General features: G+C 36.9%; 1 protein-coding gene across 1 annotated transcript in view; it reads left to right on the forward strand.

Moving 5' to 3' along the window:
• Nucleotides 1-18,775: 18,775 nt before the first annotated feature.
• The window catches only part of LOC149076909 (LIM/homeobox protein Lhx5-like), an 86,815-nt gene continuing 81,049 nt past the window's right edge, over nt 18,776-24,541 (forward strand). Inside the window, exon 1 of the mRNA XM_089244626.1 lies at nt 18,776-19,176. Within this exon, the coding sequence (XP_089100752.1) occupies nt 18,998-19,176 (179 nt within the window). The 5' untranslated portion in view covers nt 18,776-18,997. The remainder of the gene's footprint in view (nt 19,177-24,541) is intronic.

Genomic DNA, 24,541 nt, shown 5'->3' on the forward strand with positions numbered 1-24,541 from the left:
GTTGCCCTGTCTTTCCTGAGGCCAATAAAAAAATTCCACGTTTCCAAATATTCGCTGAGATATTCGAATTCAACATCGAGGAAATGTTGGGAAAGAACAGCATAAATGAGGGAGAAAGCGTTGTCCATTAATTTATGCTGTTCGTTCTCAACTTCTTATCGATTTTTGAATTCAAACATATCTGCGAATATTGCACTTTGAAACGTGAAATTCTTTTTATTAGGGTTTTAGGGTCTCACGAATGTTCAGACCGAGACAATTCAGCACAGTGACTGTGTTTTATAAATAATCGAAATAATTTACAATATCACATGTAAATCTTCTTCATTGTCTCTGTAGTAATCGCTATTTATCAAATCTTCAAACTTTTCAACTATGTGTCTGGCTGGTACGAATACTAATGCAGCTGAATTTGTAATGTTCAATGCAAAATCACTGTCTATATTTAACTTGCAATCCACTTGCCTACACTCGAAGCCATAAACACTGGAAAAATTCCAAAAAGCATCATCCTCTTTGGAAGGAAACAGATATTTTCTGGACATTATGCCGAGATGAACTCGGAAAGAAAAGTCATTTTATCTCCACTGGGATTCGAACCTAGGCCCTCCTGCATACCGGGCAAGCATCCTACTATCTACACCACTGGGTACACGACCCAGCCTTCCTTATTTCACTCACTGTGTCGTGAGGCGCTGAACATGTCCCGGCAGAGACAAGATGGCTCTTCTTTCCGAGCTCACCTTAGCATAATATTCAGAAAATATCCGTTTTCTTGATATCTTGGGCTGAGAAGAAGGCCGTCCTCTTTTTTATGCATTGTGGAAACGCTTGCTTCATAGCAGATAGAGACGCACGTTCAAAAACTGGAAAAATGCTGAGGGGCTTGCGTCCGGATTTCATTTGCTACATTTTAATGTAGGTATTTGTTGTTCTATTTGCCATGAGAAGACACACACCAGTGGGAAAACTTGCCCGCATTTCATTGCATTTATAGTATACAACTGTTGAAGTAATTGTGGTGCAGATTTAAAAGTCCCATATCACCTAGCCAGTGTTCGCTATCTTTCAGAATATCTAATTTCTTCTCTGTTGAAAAAATATCGAAAATCTACAATCTGAATCTTTGCTATCATTGAGAAGTAACGGTAAACCGTCAAAGAGCTGTAGTGTTACCATTTTTGATGACATGATCGTGAAGAGCTTTTGGATTTCCGGGAATTATTATTTTTTGAATAACTGCACATGTGATAGCTCTGAACTGTCTGCGCTGAAAATTGTCGTAGATTATTTTAATATCCTCAGAGAAGAGACAGAGCAACAACTTTGTAATTCTATTTAGAACAAGTTGAGCAAATAAAAATTTAGAATTTCTTATTTTGTGACACACAGTGCCATCTTAACGCATGGGCCCACCCGGGCACGGCCCTGGGGCCTCACAAAAATGAGATCCGGTTGAAATTTTCTAGGATTTATCAGGTAGGGCCTCCGAAAAACCACTTGGCCCGGGGGCCCATGATACTCTTAAGACGGCCCTGGTGACAGACACACTGTGTTCTCACTCTGGAAACTGATGCAGGGTGACTATTTTTTTATCATTATAAATAATGTGATTATGATTGATCAGATAAACGCCGCATTAAGACTTACAGGATTATATAATTTCTTCCATGTCATGGCGCAAAAGTTATAAAATAGGTCTACTGTTTAAGAACTACTTCTTTTTAAATGAAAAATGATGCCTGAGATTTAATCTAACCAGGATTCATGAATGATACTCTGAAATGTGGATACAATCATTATAAAAAATAATGATACCGTAATTTTCTACGTATAAAATCCGTGATTCTACACCCTTGCATTCTGTAGCCTTTTTTTTATTTCCCCGGGTGTTTGGGAATTGAAATTAATGCAGTACAGTCAAATTCCGTTTAAAGGAATACCGTTATAGCGAAAATCTCGTTTTAACGAACACTTTTCTAATCCCTCAGATAAGTTTACGTAGGAACAATGCAAAAACCTTTAATTCTTTTATAACGAAATTTCGTTATAACGAAGTGATTTTTCTGGTCTCTTGGAGTTCGTTATAACGGGATTCGACTGTATTAGGAATAAAATTTGTCTCCATTAGAATTTAGAGATTATTTTTAGGACTATTGATTATAATTAAATTTTATAAAATCCCCGAGTATATAGTGATAGATTGCAAACCAATATAAATGGGTACTTGTAGTCAAACTTATAGCATGATTTTTTAAAATTAACGGTTTATAAATATTTCGTAAAGTATTTCATTTAATCTCTTCCTCACACAATTCGGATTAGATAGAATTTTGTGTCTATTTCGTACAGGTGTCGATAGATGGCAGCACATATGTTTATAATAGATAATTCTTATAGGTACTTAAAAATTTCGCAAAAAAGAATGAAAAAACAATTTCCAAATCGTAAATTTCTTATTTATGCCAAATAATTAAATAAAAATATTTTCAAGTCTAGAACTTTGCATTCATTTGCAAAAAACTTTTTGATCAAAAAAAAAATTTCTCAATCCACAAAAAAAAAAAAAAAAAAAAAAAATTACAAATTTTGAAAAAATATTTCTAAAATCAAAAATTCTGCAAAACAATATTTTTTTGTGAAAATATATTTCACATGAAAAATTTTAACTTCATTCGCAAAAACGAACTGAAATAACACGGCTCAATTTTCTTTACAGTATAAATACGTGGTGAAGTATTAAAGTATTGGTTCCGATTTCAATTCGCAATTAAAATGTATTTAAATAAACTATTTAACTCATTGACGAGCGACTTAGGTTTTCTGGACATAGTTCAGCGGTGGTAAAAAAATTCGAATAGAATGCTCGGTTTTATTTCCGAAAAGGTGTTTTCGCGTTGTCCCTAAAGTCGTTCTTCCGCTTTTGCGAAGCTTTGTTCGTCCTGGACTGGAGTACGCTGTAAGGGTGTAAGGTTTTTTGGAAACCATACCTACGGTGGGACATAGACTTGGTTGAAGGGGCGAAGAGAAATCTAAGTGTGCTCTTGTTTGACACACAAGGCTTGAGTTATGAAGAGAGACTTTATTTTTACATATTTTTGAGTATGTTTACATTGGATGGACGCAGATGTCGGGTAGATATGATCGAAGTAGATATGTTCAACATTTTTAACGGTAGGGATAGGATAGACCATGATTTATTAATTTGCCGTCAATCAGCTGTTTTTACAAGGGGACACTAGTATCGTTTGGTGGTTCGAGCCCCACCGTCACCACAGTGGTGGTCGGCTGAAGTTAGTTTTCTGTGGTTCCCAACTTCAAGGCGCAAATGCGAGCCGATCTCCCCATTAAAAAGTCTCGCCACGGAGAGCAACAGTCCTACAAACAGTACAAATATTCAGTCATTACACTTCACTTCTGAGATATAGATGGCAGCACTAAACATCATACACAACACTAGATACGCACTCAGACTGTTAGGTACACATACTTACACTTCCGGCACAACTCACTAGGTAGTAAATTGCCCATGGCGATAGACCTGAGTTGTGTTCGGCGTAAAAAAAAAAAAGTATCGTTTGGTAAGGGACAATGCGTGGTTATGGTGTCGAGGGAATTTTTCTCTAATAGGGTTGTTAATAAATGAAATAGCTTTCCACCGGAGGTAGTAAATTCTAACACAATATTGACAAGTTCAAAAAGAAATACGATAAACATGTTGGGGTAAATCGAGAAGCTATCCATACTTATAATTAGACAACCATAAGTATTCTTTATGGTCATTGTATAATAAATATTTTATCATGTACATTTATATACATTTTTTCATTATTTGTAATTGCATTTTTAATTGGGTTGTTTGTATTTTTTTGAAATATAATGACATCCATATTTGTTATGGGCATCTTTTTTCTCAGCCACCTCGTTGGTCATTTTGCCTGTTGTGGCCTTGTATTTGTATTTATTTGTATAAATATACTAAAAAAACAGCTGTTCTCAACCGGTGCTCCGTGTGCACTTCCCTGGGGCTGCACGGATAAAAATTTTACACTAAAAGGCAGGGCCGCAACTAGTTGCTTGGTCACCCGGGGCAAGTGCACATTTTGGCGCCACTTGTAATGTTGAAGGAGAGGTTTGAGAATACAATTTGCGCCCCCTCTGGTCCAGCGCCCGGGGCACGAGACCCGCCTGCTCCCCCCCCCCCAGTTGCGGCCCTGCAAAAAGGGGCTCCTCGGGTCAAACAGGGCTCCCCCCCATAGAAATTATATACTGAAAACGGCTCCGCGAGACAAAAAAGGTTGAGAACCACAGTACTAAAATGTAGTTTAAATAAGGTTGAATTTTTTTAGAATTCCGCGAACTTTCTTATTCGGCTCTGAGAAGTAAAGTATAAAGGAATCGTGAATTCAGATTTTTTTTTGTTTCAAAATGAAATTTCAACGACAGTTCACCAATCAAAGGGAAAATTGCCGTTATAACAAACCTCTCGTTAAGAGCGAATTTCCATTTTTTGCTCTGTCAGGTTATAAAATTGCTGCTTTATCTGCATTGAAACGTCTTTTAGATTAATGGCTCTCAACCGGGATCTCCGTGGCCCCCCTGCTGCCCTGGGATATCCTGAGGAGGCCACGGGTGAAAATCAGATAAAAGAGGGAACCACAAAGAGCTGCGATGAATTTGTACTTTAGAGTGGAATATAATGCTAGAAAATGTTGCTACTACATTTTTACAGTCCGTCTCAAAAGTTTATATAATGCATTTTTCCTAAAATGAGAGAGAGAGAGAAGAAAAATACGGTGAGCAAAATTAGCACCTTTTAATGAATAATACCTGAAGCATTTCTAGGGGAAAAAAATGTTACGAAAGAACATTTTTAGAATATTTATAGTGTCGAAAATACGAAAGATAGCTATCTCTAAAGTTTAGAGAAAATTCAGATTTACCAAAATTACAGGCTTTTAATAGTTAAGAAACTTTTTATTTTTTTTCTAACAACCTCAAACACACCATCCTGGATGAATCTGATTAAATTCTGCAGGATTTCGTCATTAAAACTGTACCATGCTTCCTCGATAAAGCTCTTAACATCAACATTAACTCTCGATAAAGTCATCAACAGTAGAAAGATACTGTATTTCTTTTGCATACACATTTATCGTGAGTATGCCCCATACATTCCTAATAGGACTCAAGTCAGGACTCATGAGTGGCCAGTCTAAAACCGACACATTTTCGCGATGAAATTGGTTTTTTGTGGCAACAGATCTCATGTTGTAATGTTGAAATGTCAAGTTTAGTCCTCCTAAAATCTTCTCCTGTCAGTAGCAAGTTGTTCTCGAGGATTTCCTTTAAACAGCAGAGTTTTGACGACCAATTTCAAAAGTTAAGGAAGCCTGACCATTGGATGCAAATGCTTCCCATACCATTATCGAATCTCTGCCTTACTGTCTGCTGAAAACATCCGTCTGGAACATGTGAGATCTGTTTTTTTGCAACAATAAATATGATACCAAGCTATTTGTCTCCATTAAAACACGTGCCCATTTCAGCTTCCCTTCTCCAGCTCTTTGGTGCTTCCTTGTGACAGGCGATTTCCTAACCATTTTATGAATCAAATATGTACAAGTTTTTTCCGATCTGTCTCTGAAATTCTCTGAGATTTTTTTTGGATGCAATTTCGTAGTATCAGCTGGCCAACTGAATCATAAAAAAGTGTCAATTATTATATCAATGCTCCGTGAATGTATGGACTCGTCGACATTTTTCCGCTGATCGGAAAGCTTTTTAGCACGATTTTTTCGGTCATTCGGGTACGACTTGCAAGTTCTAGTCCTATAGTGCCTTAGTCCTTAGTCACCGAGAGACAAAAGTCGAATAAAATAATAATATATTCCATGTGTACCGTGGGGGAAGCTCAAAATAGAAAAAAGGGGTTGGGCGATCGGGAGTTTATGCAGGATTGACCTATGGAAGAGGGGGGGGGGCGGCACAAAAGGCTCGGGGGGGGATTTTTTTTTCCCCGAAAAATTTTGAGTTACCAACCATTAAAAAGCATTTAAATTAGGAGAAATTTGTTAATTTTGGATACAAAGGATATTTTCTTTCTATACTTCATTCTTTTCACTGGAATATTAATATTTTTTCTCTAATTTTTGGTCGGCTTGGGAAGGGGGCACACGGGCTCTCTGAGCACCCTCCTGCGTACGTCTCTTGGGGAGATTAAAAAATGGAATTTTCCGAGTCCATTCTTTGTTAGAAGTCCCTCAGAGTAATTTTTACGAAAAACATCGCGTGCCATGATGAGAGTCATCGTGTCCAATTTCTTAAGAGAGTGAAGGAAAAACTGTCATATTTTTTTTGAGAATTTTTTCTTCGACGTTATAGCGAATACTTCCTAATTTTCAACTCGCTATAATTGAATTTTTTTTTTTTTTTTTTTGGTATCTTTAAAATTAGCTACTTGCAATCACTCATTGTAGCGAGATTTTCTTTTTAAGCCGTTATATCAGACTTTTATTGTAATTGCCAGGAATTTCGCCAAAGTCAGCCAACATCCATGGTAAAAGGGGTTTTCATAATTCAAGAGAATAGTGGGGAGCGGGGGGAAGAGAATCTCAATCCACACAGATTGCTCTCTCCTATAGCCCCTTACCGTACGTAATTGTATAGAAATCGTGTATTTCACGCCCTTTGCGACACCTCCCTGTGACCCGCCACTGGAACCACCCGCCGAGAGGAAATAGACTAGAGAGAAACGTTCAGCTCTCTCTCTCTCAGCTGAATTGTCACTTCACCTCACTTCATTACGCATTTCACGCACTTCACTGAACCCTCCACCTCTTGGCTCAGCCCATCAACCTTCTCATCCTATTGTCAAAAAAAAAAGCTTATTTTCCACGGCGTCTCCAAATCCAGTTACGCACTTGTAACAACGGCACTGGATTTAAAATAAAAAAAGAAATCGAGATTAATACTAACAAAAAAAATCACCAAATGTAGATTTGTCTCGTCATCAGCTTTAGGGGACGTTCAAATCATTAAAATGACAAAAATGCTTTTTATTACACAAAAAAATAATGAAATGTGCGTGAAATATTCTTCAACAAACCGCATCAAAATCTGTTAGGCCCCTTTCACACGGAGCGGATGCGGAAGCGGGTCCGCATACCCTTTCACACGAGCACTGAAGATGCGGGTGTTTCGCCCGCATCTTTAGGTTGAAATTCGTGCATAAAAACTATTTTTTCGCAATTTTTGTAATTATTTTTCTCCTTCACCCCTGATTCAGTGGCCATAGGCAGCCTAGAGGCATTCTTTGGTGGTTTAGTCTAGAGCCACATAGAATATGGGAATAAAGATGTCTTAATTCCGATCCTCACAAGTAGTGGATGGGAGAAAATGTCTTCAAATATTTTCAAAACATTTTGAAAAAAAAAATCCGTCTTTCCGGAAAAATATGAAAGAAAAATTCCAAAAACATCCAATGTTCGAAAAATCCAATCCAAAAACATCCAAAACATTCGATGTTCCTAAAAACAAAATTCAGGAGATATCAAAGAATTTGCAAGTAGAAAAAAAGGGGAGGGGTGGGAACGTTCAAAATGTCTGTGCTTAGAAATATTCACATCACAATTCTGTCTTAGGCCGGGATTACAGTATAAAAGTTTTATAAAAGTTAGTTTATAAAACTTGAAAAATGCAACCGATAGGCCGATCAGTTAAGTTCGCTCGAATGTAACAGATGTGTTTATTGGTTACATTTTTCAAGTTTTATAGTGTAATACCAGCCTTAGGCCGGGATTACACTATAAAAGTTTTGTAAAAGCTCTTTGATAAAACGTGAAAAATTCAACCAATATTATCTTATTGGTTGAATTTTTTTAATACAAAATGTGTGTGTGTGTGTGTGCACCGGTTGCATTTTCTTGAATGCAACCGATGCGCCTATTGGTTGAATTTTTCAACTTTCATAAAAGTTCTTTTATAAAACATTATAGTATAATCCCGGCCGGATTACACTATAAAAATTTTATAACAATTATTTAAAAAAAAGCAACTAATAAATTTATCGGTTGCATTTGCTCTAATGCAACCGATAAATTTATTAGTTGCTTTTTTCAAGTTTTATAAAATAACTTTCATAAACCTTTTATAGTGAAATCCCATCCTTAGATTAGTCATTTCTGAAATATAAAATTTCATTTTTTAAGTTTATAGACTGAATATTGAGTAAAATAAACTTGTAGGTATCGGGGGAACCACCAAAAATATTCAAGCGCTAGGGTCTTCAAACGTCTTAATCCGGCCATGAGTGAACACCGTACGTGGATAACATTGTTTAATAAAAGAATTTTTTTTTAAGTTTGAAAAAATTAAAAGATTAAAAATTTAAAAAAATAATAAATATTTAAAAAAATAACAAATATTTAAAATAATATTTCAAATATTTATAATTTTTTAAATAATTTTAAAAATTTAAAAAGAAAAAAATTAATATTTTTAAATTAAATTTAAAAGTTATTAAAGTATTTAGTCAATTAAATATTCGTAATGAACAGAACGGCTTATAATTTTGGTCCCGTCAGTGGCCCTTGTTGGCAGGTTTTATTGTATAAAATTGTGAAATATGGACAAAAGGCAGTTAAAGTTTCTATATCTCAATCTCAGAAGGAAACGAAGGGATACACGTATGTAGGTACATTATATTAATGAGCAAGGACCATCATATGGTGTTTTTAAGGGTATTTATGGCAAATAATTAAAAAAATTCCGTGAAAAATCACCTTCAAAAAGTAGCCAAAGATGCGGACGAATTCGCTCCGCATCCGCATCGTCTGAACAGCTCCGAATAAACCTATTGTCAAAACTTCTATGTGCGGATGCGGAGCCCGCACTTAGGTTTTGACACATGCGGACGACGTCCGGACCCGCATGAACATTTCCTAGGTGCGGAGATTTTTCGGCTCGTCTGAAAGGCGCAGTATATTCCAATTGTTAAAACTTCTTCCGGACCCGCATCCGCTCCGTGTGAAAGGGCCCTTAGTTATTTTTCTACTGCGACTTTTATAATTACGATACTATGGTTACGATACTACAGAAATAATATCTTCATTTCTAGTTTTGTCCGTGTTTGTTTTTCGTCACAAACTGACATTCGAAATTTCCCTATGTGACGAAAAACAAAAACGGAGAAACTGGAAATGGAGATATTATTGCCCGTAGACAACCATGACTTTTTAATGATAAAAGTCGCAGTAGAAAAATATAACTAAAGCCGGAATTACACTGAATGAATGAATGAACGCCAGGGTCTCTGCCACCGGACTTATCTCGTTGCCGAGATCTCTTCCAGCACTGCTTCGTGGCAGAGTCTAGAACAAAGTAAGTGTGTACACCTAACAGTATGAGCGTGTAGCTAGTGTTGTGTATGATATTTCAGTGCTGCCATCTATACTTCAAATTGTGAGTGAAGTGTAATGATTGAATATTTGTAACGTTGTAGGCCTGTTGCTCTCTGTGGCGAGACTTTTTAACGGGGAGATCGGCTCGCATTCGCACCTTGAAGTTGGGAACCACAGAAAACCAACTTCAGCCGGCCACCACTGTGGGGTTCGAACCCGGATCCTCGCACCGCGAGTCCGTCACTATAACCACTCGACCACCACAGCGGCGGCCGGAATTACGCTATGAAAGTTCGATAAAAGATCTTTTACAAACTCAAAAAAACAACCAATGACCCCATTAGTTGCATTTTAGTTACATTTATTGCTTGAATGTAACCGATACGCTCATTGGTGGCATTTTTCAAGTTTTATAAAAGAACTTTCACAAAACTTTTATAGTGTAATCCCACCCTAACAAACAGATTTTAATACGGTTTGTTGAAAAATATTTTACGCAAATTTCGCTAGTTTTTGGTGTAATAAAAAACATTTCGTCATTTTGGATGATTTGAACGTCCCCTATCCCCTTGAGCTGATGATGAGACAAATCTACATTCTTGAATTTTTTTAAATTTATAATTAATAAAAATCTTAGAGCCGCGGTAGCCCAGGTTGGTAAGATACTCTCCTAAACTACCAAAGGATGTTTGAGATGTCGCGCGAGTTGATATCCGCTTCGTCCTTGTCAGAAACTTTCCCGACACAGGGATGCAACAGAAACAATGATATGACCTCAGAAAAAGATTGCTACCTCAGGGAGAGGGGTTAGCCAATGCCTCCTAGATCAGAGGTGTTCAACCTTTTTCTAGTCACGATCACTGCCTGTACTCATCATCAAAAGAAGAGCGACCCTTACAGCAAGTTTGACATACGAATGCGCAAGAAAATTTGGATGATTTCAATCCTTGAATGCAATCCTCCAATGCAATACAAGTTATTTAACTGGAATTGTTGATCAAGTACTCACGAGCACGAAATCGGATACGAGAATCGAGCACACTGGGTAGTTCGCGAGCAACGGGTTGAAGATGCCTGTCCTGGATACCACTACGCTTTCTAGGAGGTATTGGGTAAGCGCACCAACCCCTCGGTGAGTATCAAAAAAGCTACAGTTCGGAATCGGCAATAAATTGTAGGTCCCGGTCTAATTATCCCTCGTGTGCAAGAAAAAGATCGTGGTACGACAAAAATGATCAGTGATTAAAAATGTCACTTGCAAACCAAATTTCATTCGATCTATCCCAAATTTTACACACTTGTTTCTTATGACCTATTTAAGATGACTAAGAATCCATTTTTGAATCCATCAATATATTAACTGCTAAAAATATGAATTAATTGTTAAAAGAGCCAAAGAAATTCCCGTTCAGTTCGATACATCCTAAAAAATGCATTGAATTATTTAGTTTATTTGAATTTTTTTTCATGCGCACATTATTATTATTTTTTTAATATTGTCACGCAAGTGTACATTATGGAAAAGATCGCTCCTGTTTTTATACGTGCTGCGTATTATATAAACGGGACTAAAAAACAAAATAATTTTTCCACCTTCGTACGTCAGTCACTGATGCGATTGATGGATTGCTTTGTCTATAATAAATACACGTTTGGTGCATGCGTTGTGGCGTGACGTATTCCTATGATGATGGTGATTTGAGGTTATGCTCTGATGGTATGATGAATTCCATGATGGGAAAAAAAGATTTAAAAAAATAGAGCTATACCACATTTTTTTTTATATACAGGGTGTAAAAAATTAAAGTTCCCGTAGGTCTACTCTGAGTAGGCTATTGTCCGAACACAACAGCCAAATTTTCAAGATATCTTAATTAGACCATGGGAGAGAAATTCATGCAAGAACAAAAATAATTAAATTTTCGACCGCCAGGTGAAAAAGTAGCGCATTTTATTGCACTTTCACGCAAAGTTTTTACCAAGTTTTAGGGGAATATGACCATCAGAAAGGGCGTTTTATAGGTCTCGTCAGTATAATAATTATGGACCATGGGAAAAGGAAAGTGCTATGAAAAAGCGCCATTCTCTGACCTTTTAGTACATGTACTGCCGAAGCGAGTAGGCTTATTTTATCCCCAAAAATGTGCCTTCCGGAAAATATTGAAAATAAACGTGCGGCCTACAGTATATATATACGTATATTGCATGTAAAACATCATTGAACTGGAACTATTGTTGTCACCTATCAAATAAACAACAGAACTTTTGTGATCTTTCGATTGAAATTGAGATGACCGGTTTTTGATTGATGCGCCGAGTACAAAATTGTCAATACAACATGATATAGATAAATATCTTTTGAGCAATAATATTAATTGAATTGTCAAGCTCCCTTTGAAGATTTAACAGTTGCTGTCTCTGTACGCGGTGAATAAACACTAATAAGACGCGCAAGAGTCAAGTATACTTTGATTCTGTATACAGATGTCTTTTAAACCCGAACTAGAATTAGTTTTCCTAAATCCTAAATATGACTTAGTGGACTGTGGGTTCCGACTGAAATTGGCAAACAGTGCATACTCATGAGTCATTTCTTAGCCATCCTGGACTAGTGGTACGATTTTCGCCATGGTTGTATATGTTTTACTTTTAAACTACTTAGAGTTTAATATTACCCATACTGGGTTATTAATCTGGGGGAAAAGAAAGCTTAAGCAGGCTGGAGAGGAAATAAAAAGCAGAAAGTCCCTCAACAGGACAGTGACAGAACGCCACTTCATCAGCCTGTTAGGACGTCATTAAGTTATAATTAATGCTATTCTTTTAACATTAATCATTCATCATAATGCATATATTACCTATTCCCATTTTTATGTTTAGCGTCAACTATATATCATATTAATAAATGCGATTATATGTTATTAAATGCAGTTAATTATGATTATTTGATTAATTATATATTATCTACAAAATTTGATATTTTGCAGTTGGTCTAATTATTTACACTATATATACAATGTAGTTTTTTATATACATTTTTCACAATCCCGGTGCCTCCGGTCTTTTCATAACCAGAAAGTTTTTGGGTCTGGAAAAAGCTGATATCTGATCTTTTGGGTAAGTGGATATTTCCCTAAGATGTTGGTATTCTGACTCTTCAAGAGTTTGGAAGAGATTATTAGCCAGCTTTTGAGCAAAGGCGTGTATGGTGGGCATTCCTATATCGTTTCTTATACTTCTATTCCTGATGAACCAATTGGCTCCCAGCATAGCTCTTATTGTTTTGTTTTGATATTGTTCTAATTTAACCATGTGTTGATTGCTCGAGTAGAGCCACACTGGTGCAGCATATAAAAGTATGGATCTGATAGCCATTTTGTATACATTTAATTTGTTCTTGATAGTCAATGTTGATCTGCTTGCTAGTATGCGTTTTAAAGTGTGTTTTGCTACGTCAGCTCTTTGTATTACATAATTGCGTTGTTGCACAAATGTCAATCGTTTGTCAATTATTATTCCCAAGTATTTAGTACTTGTAACAGGTTCAATGAATTTTCCCTCAGCCACTATTCCAGCATCTGGGGGTAGATTTAATTTTCCCGTGATCCACATAAATACTGTCTTGTCTGCATTAAGTTTAACTCTGCTGTTTTCGCACCATGTTTCGACTTGATCAATTATTTCTTGTAAATTACTTAATGCCTTCTGTGGTTTTCTATCTGCACAAATTATCATTGAATCGTCTGCGTACAGCGCAGTAATACCCTTAATGGCCACTGGAAAATCATTCATGTGATAATTGTGGAGGCAAGGTCCTAAAACACTGTCTTGCACTATAGATGACCTAATTCGTCTAGTTGTAGTGTAGGGACATTCTAATCATTTTATAGAGCAACCCCTCATGCCACACTTTGTCAAATGACTTACTTAAATCCAACAGTGCAACTGCAGCTGTATCATGATAAATTATAGCTTCTTGGAGTGTTTCTATAACTCTTAATAATTGTGTGGTTGTAGAATGACCGTCTCTAAATCCATGTTGTTCGGGCCCAATTGTTGGATGAGATTTTTCGTAAGTGTTGATACGTGTTACTACAACTCTCTCGAATAACTTTCCAAAATTACTAAGCAATGAGATGGGTCTCCAATTGCTTGGAAAGTGCAAATCTTGGCCAGCTTTTGGTATAATTTTAACAATTGCTGTTTTCCAGTTAGATGGAAAATATTTGAGATCCAGCAATCTATTAAAAATTTTGACAATATATTCTAAAATATTATTGGGCAAATTCTTCAGTGCCATATTTGAAATTAGGTCATGCCCAGATGCTTTCCGAATTTTCAAATGTTTTACTGTTTTTAATTCATTGATATCTGTTGGAGTGAGAGCTGTTTGTGTTTCAGGTGGAGGGTTATCAAAATATTCATTAATAGTTCTAAGCACTCTCTCGACCTGAACATTTGAAGTATTTGGTGAGAATTGCAGTTCAAAGGTATCTGCAAATACTTCTACCTTATCTTCATCTGTATATACCAGTCCATGCGGGCCATGTATAGATGTAAGTCTTTGGCTACGGGGTTTCTGTGCTCTATAAATTTTATAGAACGACCCATCCTCACAATTAGCATCTTCTAGGAACCTTAGAAATCGTTCACTTGTAAACTCCCTGATTTCTCGACGTGTATTGTTTCGTAATGTTGTATATCTGAGCCTATGTGTAGCATCTCTGGTTCTTTGCCACCTTCTTCTAGCCCTATTCTTTTCTCTTATCATTTCCCTCAGATATCTGGGGAGTGCTAATGGGTTGTTTTCGTTTGACCTTTCCCGAGTGGAATTATTAACAGTGTCCTGCAATTTTTGTGTTAATGAGTTTATTTCATTTTCTATATCTATGGTACACTCACTAGCATTATCTGGTGTTTCAATTCCTGTAAGCACTTGCCTATATAGTGGCCAGTTTGTAATTTTTTTGATTTTTTGTTGTATGGGAATTTCGAAATCAACATCAAGAATTGTTGGAATGTGATCTGATGAAAGTGCAGAAGATTAAAGGCAGATAAAATTCAATTTTATAAAAGGCATTTTATACTAATATTAATTTACTGTATACAAACATCAATTGTTAAAATTATTAAGCAAACTTTACAATTCAACTATTTTATTGCTCAAAAACTATTTATTAATGTCATACTACATTGACTTTTCTATGCAGTGCACCAATCAAAAACCGGTCATCTCAGTCGAAGAATCACAAAAGTTGCATTTTTTATTTGATAGGTGACAGCAGTAGTTCTTGTTCCGTGATATTTCTTACATATATGTTCAGGATGATTACTCAATTCACCCATGCCTCATTTTATTGCCGAACCGTTCCGATTCTAGAGACATAGCCTACTTCCAATTATAAAAAGTATCCAAATAGCGTATGGACCTCAGATAACATCATTCACGGTGCAAGGGGTTGTATAATCATAAAAATAAAAAAATAAACTTTTTTAATACGAGTACCCTGTCCTCAAAAACCCAATTAAAACATGTTGCCCTGTCTCTCTCCTGAGAACAAAAAAAAAATCCACAGTTTCTAATTGCAATATTCGCAGAAATATTTGAATTCAAAAATCGAGGGAAAATTTGGAAAAACTGCATAAACTAACGGACAACGCTTCTTTTCCTCATTTGTGTTGTTCTTTCGATCTGCTGATTTTTTTAAGAGGCATTATCTCGTTAAAACTCAAAATAAAGATCAGCTTTGCGGGTATTATAGTAACATGAAAGCTCTCCGGATTCCGTGGTGTTCGATTAAGCGGAAGCCCAAAAAAGCTGTCACAGAACACTTGTTGGAAACCCATGCTTTAGGCATATTCTTATGCTACCCCAAAGCGAAAGAAAAAAACACCGTCTCTTTTCTTTTCTTCTGATATCAAATAAAGATCAAAATCTGACTCTGTCTACTGGCAGTTGCTATGACAGATTGGGCGGGCGAGGGTTGGAAAACAAGTTTGTGCGAGTAAAGACACCTTCACAGAGATTGCTGGACTCGTCCATACCAAAATAAAAGGGTTTCAAGGGGGTGAGATATTATGTAATTAACGAAATACAAGGTATCAAGTTAGGTGAGATATCTCGTCAATGCCGCTATAAAGGTTAAAAAAAAGCCAAGTTTTGAAGGCTTGCAGTGTTTACGCCGATGCCATAGTGCCTTCTTTGATTTGGAAAGAAAACACAATCTCCATGAAGTTAATAATGGAAATTATCATATAGCATTGTAATATCAATTGATTAAATTGCATTTCAACAATTCAGAGATGTTTCTGAGCTGGCCATGTTATTATTTTTATTACTTTATGGAATACAAGGAAAGGGTAGGCAAACAAATTGGTGTTCCATGAAAGTTAAATTTCACCCTGGAAATATGCGACACTGAAAAATTTTTAATTTTGTGATAAGGAATCAAGCCTTACTTGGCGCACATGCACGAAATCGGATGTGACAAGTTGTCTTCAATTTAAATCACTTACGTCACTTTTTTTTTTAATTTAAACGAACAAACAGCAAATTACAATGTACGAATATATAATACAATATACAAAACAAACATATGTTACACGACACAAAAAACACACACACATATAATACTTACACTATGTAGCCCCAAGGGACTAAGAAGTCCTTCCAGCAGGCCTATATGGTTTTTATTTCAAGATTTTTCCCGCAGCAACAGCTCTTTTCTTCATTAGATGTATTCTAGTTTATAATTAATATGCATTGGTTCAATAACTTATTTCAAACTACTGTATTAATATCTGTGTTTTTGATCAAAATAAAGACATCGTAATCTGTATTTTTATAACTATTTGTGTAATTACTAGAGTAGATGAAGTTCATTATTTTTGGTTCGTTGTAACAAAAACTTTTTTGAAATGATGTTTTGTTACTTTTAGGCACTTGATAGATATTTTTATACCTATTCGAGATTCTATTTTCAATTTTTACTAACCATTCTTCGTTTTTTATGATAAATTTATAAATTCTGTACATGTAGTTCTGTCAATGTCAGTATCAATATGTGGCACTGTATGTTTTTGTTTTCTGTTGGAACATTTATTAATTCTCTTAATTTATTGTAAAGATTGTCTAGATTGCGTATATTTTCATAATATGCTCCTCCCCAGACACATATTCCGTAATTTATATTTGAATAAACCCACGCATAGAAGATATCTTTCAAGAAGTTATTATCAACTATGTATTTAAGTTTATAAATGATTCCTGAATACATTCTGAGTTTTTTTTATCATTTTTTTACTATGTATGTTCCATTTTAGGTTATCTTGTAGAACTATTCCTAAGTATTCATAATTGAACACTCTACCTATTTCTTCACAATTGCATACTGATATTGTTTGAGATTGGCAGTGAGTGTGTAATTTTACGTGGATTTCTGCAATGTCATTTATATTTCTTGTTTTCGTGCACATAAATTTAGTTTTTTGTGTATTTATTTTTAATTTGTGTTTAATTAGCCAGTGATTAATTTTTGTTAGGTCTTTCTCTGTTCTTTTAACCAAACTATGTGTTTCTGTATCCTCAACATATAAAACTGCGTCATCTGCAAAAGATATAATGCTACCATTTAGGTTTAGTTTACTCAGTTCATTTATGTAAATTAAAAATAGTATCGGCCCTAAGACCGACCCCTGTGGGACGCCTTTTTTTACTCCTTGAAAATTGCTAATTTTTTTCTCTATTATGACTGCTTGTCTTCTAGTGTAGTAGTATGATTTAAACCATTCCAAGATATTTCCTCTTATACCGGCTGTATATAATTTCTCTGTTAAAATGTTTAGATCCACGTAATCAAATGCGCGTTTTAGGTCCAAAGAAACTATTATTGAATATTTATTTTTATTTATTCCATTGTTTATCAAGCTCGTTAATTTTAGAATTGCCATATCTGTATTTTTGTTTTTTTGGAATCCGTATTGATTGGTTGCAAAGAATTTTTGATGATTCAGGAAATTGAGCAGTTGGTATTTCATACATTTTTCTAAAATTTTTGAAAAAATCGGGAGAATTGAGATAGGTCTATAGTTGTTAGTATCATTGGAATCTCCAATTTTAAATATAGGATGTACGAGGGAATTTTTTAGTTCGGAATAAAATACTCCATTTGTTATTGAGGAATCCACTAAATCCTTTTTTATATCTATATGGTAATGAGAGATAATTTTCATCATTTTAGGTGTAATTCGATCGTAGCCACTTGCTTTATTTTCTTTAATTTCTGCCACAATTTGTCTCAGTATCACTTAATGATAACATCATTAACTTATCAAAATTAAACAATAACTCGCCTAATGTTGGCTACCGAAGGATGTTTAGAGGTTTCGCGAGTTAGATACCCGATTCATACTATCAGAAACTTTCCAGACGTGGAGGTGCAACAGACACGGCGACAACATGACCGCAGAAAATAGATTGTTACCGCAGGGAATCCCGCCCCTGGGGAATAGCACACCAACATAAGCATGAAAGGGGCAATAATTTCGAACGCTGCCGTTCGGAATCAGCAATAAATTGTCTAATTAGCCCTCGTGTGTGCAGAAAATGACCGTTGTGCGACAAAAATGATCAAATGATCAAAATTAACAAGATGTCTACGTAAGGAGAAAGAACTAAGGCTTCAAACAGTAGGCCTGCTTTATAAAGTTTAGAAAACCGTGATCTACACGAGGTGCGGTGGTGCCCAACCTTCTACAGAGTAGGCTACGGGCAACTTGATAGCGATTTGAAAACCTTTGCGGGCCACTCGAATGATTTGCTAATCTTTCGTGGACCAACTTGTTTGGTTGGAAAAATGGTCCGGCCCATTATTTGTGCACGTAGACCCTACAACAAATTTATGCAGGGGATATTTATGCGTGTGTGAAACCGTTCTAGAAATGGTACGCACACAAGTTTCGCCACACCTTCAGAATCATGCACACACATATTTTTACATGTGTTAAACGCATTCGTCTTTTGTCCTTTTTTGAACTACACGGTTGTCATAAAAGAAAAAAAACACATACATACAATGCATATTTCTAGTTGAAAGAACTTGTTGAAAGTGAAAGACGTGACAAAAAAAAAGAATAAAATATAAAATGAATATATATTTAGGTGTCAAAGAAAAGAGACATTTTCTTTTCAGGTTGTAGAAAACATTTCTTACCTGAAATATTTTTTTGTTTTTGTTTTCCCACGTTACGTGAAGCAATGACCTGTCGCGTATTGACTGACAAGCCCTCGACCAATCGCACGCAGGGAACGTCCTACTCGGAGAGAAGCCCCGCCCATCCAACTGCTGAATGGAGGAGTCTGAATGGGTTGCACTCAGTCTAGTACCCGCTGCTGAACGGAGCGGAGCTGAAAGGCTCCGTCGCCGAGTTCTCTCTTTCCCCCCTCCCGTTTTGCGAGATATATTTCCAGTTTTTGTTCCGTTTTTTTTTTTAAATTTTCCGAAAACAGAAATTTCTCAAACGCGTGTTATTTTTTGAAGAAAAAATAATAATTGTGTTTTTTGTACATAATATATATATATTGTTTGGCGTTTGTGATGAAGACCCTGGTGCAATGCGCCGGGTGCGAACGGCCTATACTGGATCGCTTCTTGCTGAGCGTCGTCGACAGAGCGTGGCACGTGAAATGCGTCAAATGTTGGGATTGTAAAAGCACTTTGGCTGACAAGTGTTTCTCTAGGGACGGTAAACTCTTTTGCAGGAAAGACTTCTTCAGGTAAGACAATACAAGTTTTTTGCTCAGTTTTCTGTAAGGAATGTGACTTGTCACGTTATTTTACGTCGTATAAAGCATATATGTTCAGCCCATGGCCCCCCTCGGACTCATCTGATGTGGCCCGCGACCTCAAACTATATTTTGTCGAAATAAACAAAGTGGGACGTTTGCAGATCACTCAAGTGATCCGTTGCACAACAATTAGACGACCCGTGGTACAATTAAATATCACTCAAGTTCATTGGGGTACGCAAAGGGGGGGGGGGGAATAGGGTTCTAAACCCCTTGAGCCAAGATTATAGTGTTATTTTGCAGGAAAAAACGTAAACTCCCAGAAGGAAAAAAAATTTAAACCCCTCCCCCCTCGAGAAAATTCTGCGTACGCCTATGCTCAAGTTACCCATGACATATTTACAGATCACTTGAGCGACGCTCGGCACAGTTCCAGAGCACTTAAGCAGCTCGCGACACATTTTCTTCTATGATCCGCGGCACATCTACAGAACAGTTAAATGGCCCGTGGTACAGTTGCACATTACTGAAGCGGTCTACGGCGCATTGAGACATCACTTAAGCTACTCGTGGCACATTTGCAAATCACTCAAGTACCCAGCTACATATTTACAGATCACTTAAGTGACGTGTGACACAATTAACTTAAATAGCCCACGGTGCAGTTCCACATCACTTAAGTGGCCCGTGGCACATTTCCTGATCCCTTCAGTGACCCGCGACACTTTTACACGTGACTTAAGTGGCCGCGGCACATTCCCCGATCAATTCAGTGGGCTTGTGGCACAGTTCCAGAGCACTCAAGTGGCCCGCGAAAGGTTTTCAAATCAACCAAGTGAACCGCACTTTAACTACTACTACTTAATCGTACATGCACCTCGTGCACATTCCTCTGCGGAGTTTCTAACGAATTGGTACGTACCGGAATGTACGTGTTGTGTGAACCTGACGTGAAGTTTGTTTCCGTGCAATGCTTGTTATGTGTAGCAAGTGGTGATCCTAATCAGGGCCACGTGTTCGGATCCCCCCGCCCCCACACTTTTTGCTTCTATTCAAACTATTCCACTACCCCTTGCAGATTGGAAACTGAATGAAGTTACCGATATCAAAATCAAACTGTCAGACGAAAAACAAATCAAAACAGTCAAATCTTGAATGTGCAGTGGCCGATAAAAAACTTCTCGTCAGTTCGACTTATCGGAAATCCCGATTTCAGAGTAGAATAAAATCAGATTTTTAAATCTTTACAGTGTATTTACGAATATATCGTATCAGTAAAATATGTCAACTCTTATTTTAGATGAAGAAATTCGGAAAGATAAATAAATAAATTCATATTTAACTGTTGAATGAGAAGATTTAGAAATGAACTAGACCAGTGATTCCCAACGTGGGCATTAACGCCCTCTCTGGGGGCGATAGAATGCTCCAGGGGGGGACGGTAGAAGTTACGGGTATTACATAGGATCCTATGGGTTAGATTGCGTTGGGGGGCGAAGGGAGAAAAAATTTCTGAAGAAGTGGGCGATGAGACAAAAAAAGTTTGGGGAACTATGAACTAGACATAATACTGTAGAATTATGGAAGAAACGGAAGCATATACATGATACTCGTATATATGAAACAAATCACAAATAAAGTGTACGGTAAGTAGTCACTCACTTTCTCTCACCATATTTCACTTACATAATGTTTTTAGGAAGTCTCTCTGGAATCTTTAATCACCTACCATGGATCTCCTTTTACTTGGCTTTACGTGCCCCCCCCCTTTTCCAGGGTCACGTGGGGGGCCATGTGGCCCATGGTTATTGTGAGCTATAACCAGTTAATCGAAAATTTCACGATGACGGCCGTTACCCAAACGGCGGTGATGCTTCACTCTTCACGCCGTCCTAATGCACGATCGTATTTATTCACGGAAACCTTTCCCCCCCCCTCCCCCCACGGCCTTACGGATACAAGAAAAAACAGCAATCAGGACAGAAATAGTCAAACTCGGTTATAATGAGCTCGGTCGTAACGACACGTCGGCTATAACGTCAATAATTGGCCGTTTGGGCTGATTCGTATAGACATATAGAATAAAGTGTATTTTCTGTCAAAAATGCAATGGTTTCTGACCGCCTCTCCATTTTTTTTGTTCTTTTTCGTGATTAAGTCATTCATTTTTTGCAAGCAGACAAATGAATCTGCTGAATTCTATTGCCAAATGCTAAATGCTATTTTTTAAATTTCTCTCATTCCTGGAAACTTCGAGTCAAAGGAAATTTATAACACTATAAAAATACGGAAAACGTTATGGGGGGGATGAGTGAAAACTTCGACTTAAACAGATATGGGCCCCCATATCCAGGAGTAGGATCCCCCTAGGCCGGGATCTTTCGCGAGCCCCCGGTCAGACTTCTCACGGGCTATTATTCTATAGTTCATGTATAACGTGTAAAAGCAAAAAAAATGATGAGAATTGTCCGAGGCCTTAGGGCTAGAGCCCTGTCAGCCGCAGCATTGTGGGGGCTATGAAATGAAAGGTGTGCATCGCGAGTTTCTCCTAATGTCAAAACACACTTTCTTATCGCCATCAAGTGCCGCACAACGTGTTGCGTCGAGAGAGAGAGAGAAAGCTCATCCTTTGACGGACGTTTTGTTGGGAACACCACGCGCTTTTGTGTTTTTTGTCCGTCATTGTGTGGTCACGTGGATTCCTTGAGCAGCTGTTATCTGAAATCGCTTTATCAGTTGTTAGCACTTGGGATTTTTTCTTTTTTTCCCCGGAAAGAGTCTAATGGTATTTTGGAGATGATATAAGCTCTGTTCGAATCCCTTTATCTTAAATTTCTAGCTCTGCCCTTTTGAAATAATCCATTCATACCGAACAACGGGGAGCAGGATCACGATTCTAACCGATTAAGAAAAATCGAATCATTTTTGTTGTTAACAAACAGGTATTCTTGAACCTGTTGCTCGCGAGCACAGCGGAGGGTGTGCTCATCATCGTAGTAACCATGAATGTTCGATGGTTAAACGTGAGAAATCCAGTCAATGACTATTTTGGTAATCTTAAAAATTTTTCGAATTTATATCACATTTACCAGTAAATAATTCCCTCATACGGTGATATGATAAATCGCTGAAAATTAATGAAGGAAATTACTAAAACTGAAACTTTGATTAACTTAATAATGGATAACTGAAAATTAGTGAAAGGAAGAGATGATTGAAAATTAGTAAAAGAAAAAGATAACTGAAAATTAATGAAAGAGATAACTGAAAATTAGGGAAAAGAAATAACTAAAATAAATAATTTTAGAATAAAGCTATGTTTCAATTATTCATGACTAGAGCCCAGATTATATACATTAAAAAGTGGCAAAATATGCTCTAAAAATATGCAAAAATAAGCACTTATGAATGCAAAAATAAGCACTGGAAATACCAAAATGTGCACTTAAAAGGCTAAAATTTGCACTGAAAATTCCAAAATATGCATTAAACACCCCAGAATATGCATTAGAAATCGTGAAAGTCAAATTCCGAAATATGTATAAAAAAAATGAGAAAATATGCATTAAAAAAATCCCCACGAAAAAAAAAGCAAATGTGTTTTAAAAATGCATCTTTTGTATTTCTTAGTGCATATGTATTTTTCATTTGCAAAAAAATATCCCCTCATATATATACATATACCCGCAACCCGCATATATATGCACACAAATAACTTCTACATATTTTTTTTTGAGGCATTTTTCAATTTTCAGTTTGTTGTAGCTGCTCAATAACGAAAATAGCAGTAACAAATGAATTTGGACACTATTTCTTAAAAAAATTTAACACTTTGACGTATCTATAGAAATAGCCTTACAAGAAAACGGTTAGTATTTCGTAAAATACTTTATAAATATGTATTAATTCACTAAATTTCACCTGCGGGGGGGGGGGGGGAACCGATGTTATGAAAATATTATGACAATATTTACTTGAAAAATTGTAAAAAAAACAAAATTGAGTTGACTTAAATAAACCTTCAAAAATATGCACATATGCTGAAAATTCTTTGCTTTTATGCATTTATATGCATTAATGCTAAAAAAAGGCCATTATATGCAAATGAATATGCACATATGCATTTGCATATAATCAGGGCTTTATTCATGACCCATGTTTCATCCAGGAATCTGGCTCAAGCCCTGTAGACCTGCCCGTTAAGACACCATTGCATTGGTTTGACTAATTTTGAAAACCACAAGTTTTGTTGATTTGTCATGTTCTCACTAATAGTTCATATATTTATGGCAAAATATGCGCAGTGCACCCAAGGCCGTAACTAGGATTTATGCCGCCGCTCCCCCCCCCCCCCCACTACTTTAAAATTCGATAATTTTACAAGGGCGTTCTTTTTCCCCCACCTAAAATTTACGCCCCCCTCCGAGGCAGTTGCCCTCTGCCTCCCCCCCCCCTCTAGTTCCGGCCCTGAGCGCACCCATAGGCTACTGAAAAGTGGTTGAATTTAATTTGTTAGTGTTTTAATGGACGTTTACTAACACTAACAAATTCCCTGGACGGATCGTAAAGATCTCTTGGGAATATGTGGTGATTGTGTTATTATTATAAATATTTACGTGATATTTCCGCATGATTTCTTCCATACAGTAGGCTATGTATTTATCATGCTTACCAGCTTTATTCGGGAATTATGCATAATCACCGGTAAAAGTGATAAATGGAGGGAAATTTATCAGACTTACCGAGATAGTTGGTGATTATGCATAGTAACCAGCATTTAGCCCGCGGACCAAGTATGCCCCCCGGAGTCATCTGATGTGGCCCCTAATCTCAAACCTAATTTTCTAAAGATGAACTTAGCGGCACATTCCCAGATCACTTAACAGATCCTTGGCATATTTAAAGATCATCTAAGTGACCAGCGGCACATTTGCCGACCCATTGAGACCGGCTTTTTTAAGACCAGACTTTATTGCGGCATAGTTCCAGAGCAGTTAAGCTTTCTTTCTTTCTTTCAAACCGAGCACAACTCAGGTCCATCACCCTCTATGGGCGATTTACTGCCTAGTGAGTTGTGCCGGAAGTGTAACTGTGTGTGTGTGTGCCTAACAGTCTTTTGAGTGCGTATCTATTGTATGTGATTTTTCAGTGCTACCATCTATATTTCAGAAGTGAAGTGAGTGATGTGTTATGATTGAATTACAATTTGTGCTGTTTGTAGGTCTGTTGCTGTCTGTGGCGAGATTTTTTTAATGGGGAGATCGGCTCACATTCGCGCCTTGAAGTTGGGAACCACAGAAAACCAACTTCAGCCGACCACCACTGTGGTGACGGTGGGGTGCGAACCCAGGAC

The sequence above is a fragment of the Pholcus phalangioides genome, unplaced genomic scaffold, assembly GCF_987345545.1.
Source record: "Pholcus phalangioides strain wild (caught in Gottingen) unplaced genomic scaffold, Ppha-v1.0 ptg000015l_1, whole genome shotgun sequence".
NCBI classification, from domain to species: domain Eukaryota; kingdom Metazoa; phylum Arthropoda; class Arachnida; order Araneae; family Pholcidae; genus Pholcus; species Pholcus phalangioides.